Raw genomic sequence first — 10,742 nt, 5'->3', positions numbered from 1 at the left:
AGACGAGCTCTTAGCCAAGCAGAAGCAGTTTTACGGCATACTCCAGGCCGAGAATGAATGAAAGTTAAATTGAAACTATCAATCTTATAAGTTATTTTAAATATATTTATAAATAGTAAAAAACAGTTATAGAAAAATGATTTAAAATACAATTATAAATGTATTAAATTAATAAAAAAAAGGTAATTCTCATTATTATAAGTTATTTTAAATATATTTATAAAGAGTAAAAAGAGTTATAAAAGATTTATTAAAAAAACAATTATAGATATATTAAATTAATAGAGGAGAGAGTTTTTCAATAATTTGTGATTAAAAAAAAATAGTGAAAAGAGTTATACAAAGATTTTTGGATTGCTATGTAGATTGAGTATTTAGAAAAAATATATAAATTTATTAAATTAATAAAGGATGAAAGAGTTTTGGATTGTTATGTGGATTGAGTATTTAAAAAGCATATAAATTTATTAAATTAATAAAGGATGAACGAGTTTTGGATTGCTATGTGGATTGACTGTTTGGACAAAACGGAAGATATTATCAATAAATAATAGTACGTCTTGCTCATTGACATCTCGGAAATATTCGGCCATGGTTAGAGCAGTTAAACGGACTCTCATGCGAGCTCCGGTGGTTCATTCATCTGACCATAGACTAGAGTCACTTTTGATTCTGATATTTTTTGTTCATCAACTACTCCCGATTCTTTCATTTCCATGTAAAGATCATTCCCTTCACGGGTACATGTGAAGAAATGATGAAAAGGGTAGTATTTGCAAGAGAATTGGGAGTTCCTATCGTTATGCATGACTACCTGACGCGAGGTTGTATTTAAAAAACATATAAATTTATTAAATTAATAAAGGATGAAAGCGTTTTGATAATCTGTAATGAGGAAAAAAGAGGTTAATTCTAAAACTATAGATAATAGGTGAATTAATATAAATTTATGTTGAAAGAAGCTTAAGGCTATTATCAATTAAATCAACTTTTTTGGAATACTGTAAAATTGTAAAATATTTAGATTTTTAAATTATCATATCTATATATATATATATATATATATATATAGATATATATAGATATATTTTAAAATAAAAATTTATTTATTTCTCTTGATATTTTATTATTTATATGGTTTAATTTATAATATTTTTTATCAAAATAATTAAAATAAATTACTTTACAACTAAATTATGCGTCATATTATTTTTGGAAATTATAAATCTATGTTGAAAAAATATTGTTGAATCATAACTCAATTAATATAATAAATTTTCATATTATTTTTGGAAATTATAAATCTATGATGAGAAATTATTGTTGAATCACAATTTAACTAATATAATAATTACGGCGATATGTGACTCCCTTATTAGAATTGGGCACTTCAGTCATTTTACTAATTAAAAAAATTGATCGTTTAAATTTAAAGATGCCAGTATATTCTTTTCGTTGTCACAATATGAATGGATGGAATTCACACCACTAACTTCCCTGCATATCTAAATCACATGATTAAACCTTGTTTAAATTAAATTTTTACAAAGCTTGATTAAAAATTTACCATGCCATTTGTTAATCGAAACCTAAGGGAAGACCACAAAACTTTACACACACCTACCATAACAAGAATAGGAGGATTACAAAACCTTACACATACACTCGTCATAGTAGTGAAAAGGTGTATTTCGGAATAAGAAGATTATCTGTTTCAAAACATTGATAACTTGTGTCCAATTCCAAATAACATTGATAATGTGTGTCCAATTCCAAATGATAGGTGTCCGTCTATTTCATTAACCTGTCCATCAATTTCATATATGATATAAGACCTTATATATTTAATATATTTTCATATAATAATAAAAATTCTTAATCGATTTTTTGTTGGGAGGGCTCTGATGGGGATCGCGCGCCGCGTCCGCGAAGGTCTGGGATAACCTAGCTGCAGGAACCGCAGGACCACAGGCCGCCACAACTGATCAGCCAGCACAGAAGCGGACAACGGGGTTTGGGTTTGTTCAGCTCCCGAAGACAGTTAACTGCGGTTTGACCGGGATGGAATACTACAGTGTTACGGACCTCGTGGATTATTTCGAGGATCCTCTGGAGGGGCATAAAATATTTAGAAACCCTAATGAGACGTCCCCGGTTTTCTTTACACCACCTGTAGAAGAGGCCTCCACACAGGATACCTTACCTGTGGTCACCCTGCCTGATTCACTCTTCTCCTCGATTGGACTGGAAGCTCTGCCACTCTCGACTGGGACTGCCCTTCTACTCTCCACTCTCTCACCAGACTCCTTGGCATTCGACCCGATCCCATCGCCGCGACTCGATCCTTCATCGGCTCAAGAAGAGACTCGGGAGATAGCAGTAAATCCCCATCAGGAAGCTGGGATTAGGCCTTCCGGTTGTTTCAGTACTCCGGCCCTCAATGTACAGCGCACAAAACCCTCCCCTCCAGTTAGGGTTTCAAATCCACTGGTAGATCACCCGACGGCGCCCTGCACGAAGAAGCGGAAATCGAAGTGCATCAGAGCGACGGCAAAAGACATCACCATAGCCTTCGGTGACCCCACCGACTTTGAGGATACTATGGCACTGGCTCGGACGGTCTTGGTGGGACATGTGCGGGGGTGTACCTTTTCGGCGGAAAGATTGACACTATGGGTTAAATAAATATGGGGTGCTCTTTTCGCAGAATTGCCAGAGGTACAAGAACTTCCAAGGGGATGGTTCTCACTCCACTTTGCGAACGAGGGCTTCACGGAAACAGTACTGGCATGATACTGGCACATAGAAATGGCACCAGTGCTATTGAAATGGTGGAGCCCCCTATTCGATCCCGAGCGCGAACAAATTGGAGCAGGTCCACTGTGGGTGCGCCTGCCGGGGCTGCCTTTACAATATTGGACTGAGGAAGCATTTATCAGAATCGGGAATGCACTGGGCATGTATTTGGACCATGATCATTCGTATAAGGATACAAAGAAAAGAACCCTAGCTAGAATTATGGTGCACCTGGACACACGGGATGGCTTGGAAGAAAAAATCACACTGAAATGGGGAAAATTCAGCAGAACACAGATTTTGGATTATGAAGGCGTTCCATTCCACTACAACCGATGTCACCAAGTGGGTCACCTCTTCAAGGACTGTCCATTGAACAAAATTCGGGCGGGATCTCCTAAAATCTCGCCCGCGGCATCCAGAGGTGTCTCCCAAAACATCCCCAATCCACCACCAAGCAGCGCGATACCACAAGGCTCCCCAAAGAAAGCAGACAAGCTCAAGACAGCCCCGCCCTCGCCTCCACTGACTAGGGCTCGGGCAGCAGCAGCGGCAGCGCAGGCTTCGGGTACCTCACTTATCCCTCCCTCTATCTCTTTAGATCTCTCATCTGTATATGTGAATTCATTTGCATGTACCATGGCACAGTGCACTATCCCTCCGCCCCCTATGATCCCATCTATTGCTCCGCCCTCATTACCCCTCACATCTTCGCCTTGCATTCATCATCCAGATCGACACCCTCCCATCCATACTCCCTTCGCCCTCGGTCTTCCCATTTGGAGACCTCTGATACACTATTCCGGTTGGGTATAGTCCCTTTAGGTCCGGGGTTCCTATCTACTCGGGGTCGAAAATCCAATCTCAACAAAGCCATCAGGCATGCAGGCGCAGAGGTGGCTGCTGGGCGCCAAGCCACCATCGATGGGGTCCTTAGAGCAACAAAACCCCCTAAGATTGGTCCCCATGAAGTGCCTCTCTTTTAACTGTCGGGGCCTGGCTAGTTCCCCGAAGAAACTAGCTCTCAAATGACTTTTTGAGGTCGAATCTCCAGATATCATTCTACTACAAGAAACCCTCGGCCCTGCAGAATCCACTACTCACTCCCTCACCTCCCTGTCGGCAAGATGGAATTTCCTAGCTACTGATGCTATTGGCAGATCGGGGGGGCTGGCGATAGGGTATAATCCCAAATCTATCAGATTGGACTCCTCTTGGGGAGGCCATGGCTTGATGGGAGTGGACATCTTCTCTATAGACCTTGGCCTTACCCTTCGTATTGTCAATATATATGGACCCTGTCAACAGCGGGAAAGTTTTTGGAGACAACTCCTCAACTGTAACCTTCTGTCACTTGACCGCATCATTTTGGGAGGAGACTTGAATTTTTCTCTGGGGTTCAGGGAGTCATGGGGTTCAATGGCCCAAGTAGATTCCATCACAGATTTCATGAGGAGCATCTTGGAGCAGCACGATTTTATTGACATTCCCATGCAGAAGCCCCTCCCCACGTGGAGAAACAGAAGGGTAGGGACAGCTGCTCTGGCTCGCAGGCTGGATCGTTTCCTGCTGAAAGGTCCTCTGATACAACAGTTACATTTCTATAAACAATGGGTGGGAAATGGTGGTATATCTGACCATTCCCCTATTTTAATGGATATCCTGGGCCCTCACCTAAAGCCAAAAGCCCCATTTAAGTTTAATCACATATGGCTTCAAGACCAAAGCTTCTCAAAATTGGTCACAGATTTCTGGAGAGCACATCCCATTGACAGAGAATCTTCTATGGCTAGGGGATTCGTTAAAAATCTCACTGAGCTAAAACATATTGTGATCAACTGGGCCAAAGATAAGAAGACAAGAGAAGATGAGTAGCTCACTACAGTGGAAGAAGACTTGAAAGCACTTCTGGATGAGCGAAATCTGGGTTTCATTGCGCAAGAAGACAAGGCACGCCTGATGGAATTGGAAAACCAGAAGAACAATATACTCAAAAGTAGGGAGGAGTCTCTCAGACTGCGTAGTAGGGCAACTTGGCTAAAAGACGGAGATGAAAACACAAGATTCTTCCACAATTTCGCAAAAGGAAGGAAAGTGGCAAACACCATTTGGAACCTCCCCCTTCCTGAAGGTGGACTGGCGGATTCCTTTAACAAGCTCTCTCAACTCGGTACTGCACACTTCAGAGGATTATACAAGAGCCCAGCAGGCACAAATCTGGCTGAAATCATCAATGTGGCCTCTCATTTCCCCAGATTTATAGATGAGGAGGATTCTGAAGGACTATCTGCACCCGTCACTATGGAAGAACTGGAAAGTACACTCAAATGGTTTCAAAGGGAAAAGAGCCCTGGGCCGGATGGCTGGACCATAGAGTTCTACATCGCATTTTTTGATCTCATGGGAGGAGATATCCTAAGGTGGTAGAGGAAAGCAGATCATCGCGTTGTCTCTATAATGCTATAAACTCCACCTTCATTACCCTCATACATAAATCAGATTCCCCATCCTCCTTTGACGACTTCCGTCCCATCTCCCTGTGCAATGTACTCTATAAAATTATCTCTAAGATCATTGCCAATAGGATCAAGCCCATCCTGTCTAGGCATATCGCCCCTCAGCAATTTGCTTTCCTGGAAGATAGGCAGATCCTTGAAGCTATTGGCTCCGCCCAAGAAGCTATTCATTCCATTTGGACCAAACACCTTAAGTGTATTCTGCTGAAGATAGACCTATCCAAGGCATTTGACCGAGTCAGTTGGCTTTTTATTAAGATGATTATCATTCATATCGGTTTCCCCCTCGCTCTCATCAATTGGATCATGGCCTGCATTACAACTCCCACCTTCAGTATCTTGATCAATGGATCTACTTCTCACTTCTTTCACTCCGAAAGAGGGCTGCGATAGGGCTGTCCTCTATCGCCACTCCTCTTCCTATTGGTCATGGAAGCCCTAAGCCGGCTAATCATCTCGGCAAAAAGGGAAGGGACTATCAGAGGCCTCAAAATCACTGATGAATGCTTCCTCACTCACCTACTGTTTGTAGACGATGTCCTAATCTTATTGGATGACAGCATACAAGACACATCTACTTTCATTCACATTCTAGGTCTCTTCTCGCTTGCTACGGGTATGGAAGTAAATCGGTTGAAATCCACTATCACTCTGGTTGGTACTTCAGCTAACGAAACCCATATGGCAAGGCAGGTTTTTCCATACTCTACTCAGCCACTGGACAGGGGGCTAAAATATCTTGGATATTGGCTAAAGCCGACATGCCAAAAGATCGCAGACTAGGTTTGGCTGGTAGCAAAAGTGGAAAAAAGGTTATCTTGCTGGAGCCACAGATATCTATCCAGGGCTGGGAGGTTAACCCTGATCAAATCTGTACTAGAAGCAACGCCGGTATTCTGGATGGCACTTGCCTGGATCCCTCGGAACATTCTGGCAAAACTACAGCAATTATGCAAAAGATATTTATGGGCAAGTAATCAAGACAAGTGTATCTTTGCCTGGATCGGTTGGAATAAGATAGCTTTACCAAAGAAATGGGGAGGCTGGGGGTTAAAGGAGCTCCCTACCTTCGCAAAAGCCCTGGCAGGGAAAATGGGCTGGGCTCTACTGACGACACACAGCTTATGGACCAGACTTACCTACCATAAATACATTTGGCCTCTCAGCATCATCGATTGGGTTAGACTTCCAGTATGGAACAAAACAGGCATATCATCCATCTGGAAGGCCTTATTACACTCTCTGCCACTAATCAGAGACAACCTGGTATGGCGTATCAGAGCCGGGAATAGAGCTCGGATCGGGCTCGACCCTTGGACCGGCAGTGGCGGGAGACATTTACTCCCTCGAGACTTGGTGGATTATCTCGCTGCACAAGATATCAAAGTGATCTCGCAGATCGCGGATCATGATCATTCTGATATATTCCATCAGGCATGGAAATCCGCGCACCAGCTAAACCTCCCCAGAAGATGGCACCCAGCTTGGAGAGAATACAGAGAGGCCCTGATTGAATCACATATCAGAATTACAGAGGGGCCGGATGAACTCGTTTGGAACCTGGCTGAATGCGGTCTATACACCCCCAAGGCAGGCTACAACCAGCTAATCATTCATAAGAAGCCCGAAGTCCTAGCTAGCTGGTGGCAGAATATTTGGAAACATTCCGCATCACCTCGCTCAAAGCTCTTCACCTGGTGTATCTTGCGAAATAAAATTCCCACTGGAGAACAACTCATGCAAAGGGCACAGTACGGTCCTACCTGGTGCGTTCTATGCAAAGAAGCCACAGAATCATCAGAACATATATTCTTGAGATGCTGTACTACACTGAACCTTTGGAAAAATCTTAAGAAATTCACAAATTACTCTGGTGAATGGCACGTAACAGATCTCATTAACGCCTTGACAGAATGGGAAAGGAGAAATAAAGGTTCAAAGAATATCAACCTGCCCATAATTGTAAACTGGTCCATTTGGAAATCTAGAAATCGGTTAATATTTGAGGACAAGCCGATTCACTGGCCATTGATTGAGGTTGGTATCATCACTGCCCTGAGAGAGCTTCCAGACCCGCCACCTCCAAAACCTCGACATCCTACCCCGCCCCCTCACATCGATCAAGGCACACCTTGGGCCTACTTCGACGGAGCCGCAAACATGCAGAACTGTGGGGGTGGCATCATTATCCATATATCAGAACATCATCTATACAAAATTAAGGCTGGACTGGGTGCCAGAACCAACAACTATGCGGAACTCATCACACTGCGCCACTTACTTCATTTTGCACTGAGTCACCACTGCACTAGCATCAACATATTCGGGGATTCTCATATCATCATAAATTGGTTCAATGGCACATCCACATGTCACAGACACACACTCAGCATTATTTTGAATGAAGTACTCGAACTCAAATCGGCATTTAATAATATCACTGTTTCACACATCTACAGGGAACATAACAAAGGCGCTGATAAATTATCCAAGGAGGCAGCGATAATGGACAAAGGCATCTGGGAGATCCCGGAGATCCAAGACCAACAGGAACAAAAATTTTACCACCGTCCATACATAGACTCGGGATATCCAACCACGGGTCATCTAACAGTATAAATGAATTCGCACGTCCATGACAGCAGTATATATATTGACAAGTTTGTAAATTTTTGTTTTTTCAGTTAGATAGGTGCCAGAAAGGCACACTATGAACAGCTCTAAACAGAACACCCTACGTGGTAAATATGTACAGCAACTCATACCAATATTTTTGAAAAGCTCAGATGTAACAGAATGACCATGGCATATGCTTCAATGCATCTACACATGTAAATTTTTCATATTAATGAAATTTACGGATTTTTCCAGTGGAAAAATAAAAATAAAAATTCTTAATCGGTTCATGTTTTTAGATTAATTTTCCATACATATTAAAAAATTCAATAATTTCAAATATGGCCATTTTAATAAAAAGAATTTAGTATAAGATTTTATAATATTTTTTGGCTTTTAATATTTAAATTTCTTTCTATGACTTTGAATTGTATATTTAAATTTAGAATATAATATTCATGTTTTCAATACTAAGATTTCTTTAATATTGATATACATATTTTGCATTCCATATATTACTTTTTAGTATGAGGAATGGTTCTTTTATTGTAAGTGTTTTCAATACTAATATTTATTGTACCTGTTATGGTTCATTTTCCACGTTTTGCATGCTAAAACGTGGAGGAATATAAAAGCAATATGGAGGAATAAGAGCAAGGTTTCTTGGCTAAGTGTTTCAAATTTTCATTAAATATTTATTGTACCTGTTATTCATCACCATCATTAAATATTATGTTTTATGTTTTATGTTATTCATCACCATGTCATTAAATATCATGTTTTATGTTTTATGTTTTATTACTCCGCTACTCCATCTAGGATTATAGTAACATGGAGGAACAAGAGCAAGGTTTCTTGGTTGAGGGTTTCAAATTGTCATTAAATACTTATTGTACATGTTATTCATCACCACTCCATCTATTATAAGTAAAGAAGTGCTATGTGGAATGCATGCATTTCTTAGTGCGTGGGGTGTTGGAATTGTTGAAGCCAATCAATATGCAATTACAATTGGCTAGAAGGATTACTGAAACAATTTGAAGGGGTTTCTCTCAGCTTCTATCTGCTAAGAAAGATGAATAATCTTTCAAAGTCTTCCTTTTCTCAACCTAGGGTTTTTCGAGGGGTTTCCTTCCAAATGCATTGGAGGAACCCTATTGGTTGAAACTTTCTTAGTTTTAGTATGGCTATGGTTTTTACTAGGTAGTCATGAACTATTGCATGATTTATGTCGACCGACTAGGGTTGTATACAATAGTTTTAAGTCTTGTAGTTCGACATACAATTGCGGGTGTTGGTTAGTATTTATTTGTTACTGTAAATTTAAGTTTGGTTCTACAAAACAACCCATATAGGGTTGGTTCTTATTGAATTAAGTTAGCATTCTCTGTTGGACAGTGTCAAATACCTTCATACTGATTATAACCTTGAGGCTTATATGATACATATATACATAAATATTCATAAATCTGTAATCTATCAAATTCAAGTCATCTGGAACCAACTTCGCCTCAACAACGGTAACCTAGCTTGGTTTCGGTGGATGCATGGACATATTCGAAATATTTTGGAAATCTAAGAAGAAGCAACTATTTTTTTGTCCACGGGAGGAAGTGCAACTTCCTCACAGTCCTAAAATCAAAACAAGGAAAAACATCAGAATCTTACCACCAACATACGTCTAGGTCACATATAAATGAATAGGTAGGTCATCCTATCAAATGTCAAACTGAACTTGGAAGCATAACTCTGAAGCGTTTAACGGATTGACAAGACAATAAAACTCTTCACTCAGCTCAAGTATCTATATAATCATTTCACTTTCTTTTCTCTTAGTTCAAATATACGTAGTCATCGTAGGTTAAGAACCAATTTCAATGGTTCGATTCATTGGGAATTTGAAATTTGAATCTAATTGTTTATATAATAAGGATTACCAATTAAATTGTGGACCTATTGAAACCCCTCTCATCACCTTCGGGAGTTATCTCATAAATTTCAATATCGCTCAAAAGGGTTACTTGTGTGAACTTGAAATACACATAATTTATTCAAACCTGGAGGTTATCTCATAAGTTACAATATTCTTGAAGTGGTTTATTTGTATGATCTTGAAATAGACAGAATTTTGAAGTGAGTTATTATTGTTTCACTTTATGATTAATTTACTTAGACAGAAAATAAGTATTTTAATTATTTTCCTACTATTCTTTTGGGTTAAAATGGTAATCGTAGCAACAAGAAGTAAAATTCCTTTCTCATAAGTTTTCTTGAATATATGTATTGATTTTCTTTGTTGGTATAGCCATTAGAGTATTTCAATTTGAAAGAAATGACTTATTAATATCTCTTATTCTTTCCCCCTTGACAATGCTTGGCGGTAGGCGAGACCAGGGTTGTCCGGGACTTGCCCTTTGCCCTAGGGTGTTTAGCTAGGCATCATTTGCCTAGTTTCTAGACTATTCTTGGACCAACATCAGTTGTTAGTCTAAGGCTTAACGAGTGCGCACACAAACCATACCCTCCAATACTTTTGTGCATACTTTAAGCTTTCAACATTAAACCCAGATCAACTATTTCTGAGGTTCTCTATCTTTCCTCTCGCACCCATAATAGGGAAGACATTTTTTTACTTTTAAAGAAAATATCTAAGATATTTCCTATCATAACTTAAATGAATTTTCTTCTTTGTTTTGTAACAACGTTACTATGTCAACAATCTCCATTCCTTATTACTGCACAAATACTTCTGTAAATAATTAAATTCCCTTTCTTCTTATGACACAAAGATTTACTTTAACATTATAACAATCC

General features: G+C 39.7%; 1 protein-coding gene across 1 annotated transcript; it reads left to right on the top strand.

The window, feature by feature from the left end:
- Positions 1 to 2,808: 2,808 nt before the first annotated feature.
- On the top strand, positions 2,809 to 4,671 carry LOC149225385 (uncharacterized). The gene is made up of 2 exons (XM_089379920.1): positions 2,809 to 3,364; positions 3,851 to 4,671. Exons 1-2 carry the CDS (start codon positions 2,809 to 2,811, stop codon positions 4,669 to 4,671), a joined length of 1,377 nt encoding a protein of 458 aa, XP_089236046.1.
- The last annotated feature ends 6,071 nt before the right edge of the window (positions 4,672 to 10,742 follow it).

The sequence above is a fragment of the Pinus tabuliformis genome, chromosome J (genome assembly GCF_031772625.1).
Source record: "Pinus tabuliformis cultivar Carrire ecotype Pingquan chromosome J, CPIR1, whole genome shotgun sequence".
In the NCBI taxonomy this organism is placed as follows: domain Eukaryota; kingdom Viridiplantae; phylum Streptophyta; class Pinopsida; order Pinales; family Pinaceae; genus Pinus; species Pinus tabuliformis.
This window is presented reverse-complemented; position numbering and strand designations above follow the sequence as displayed.

Excerpts from the sequence above, each read along its gene's own strand:
- LOC149225385 (XM_089379920.1), top strand. The coding sequence starts at position 2,809 with ATGGCACCAGTGCTATTGAAATGGTGGAGCCCCCTATTCGATCCCGAG. Across the intron at positions 3,365-3,850 it reads AGCGGCAGCGCAGGCTTCGG|ATATCATTCTACTACAAGAA; the intron begins GTACCTCACTTA and ends TCGAATCTCCAG.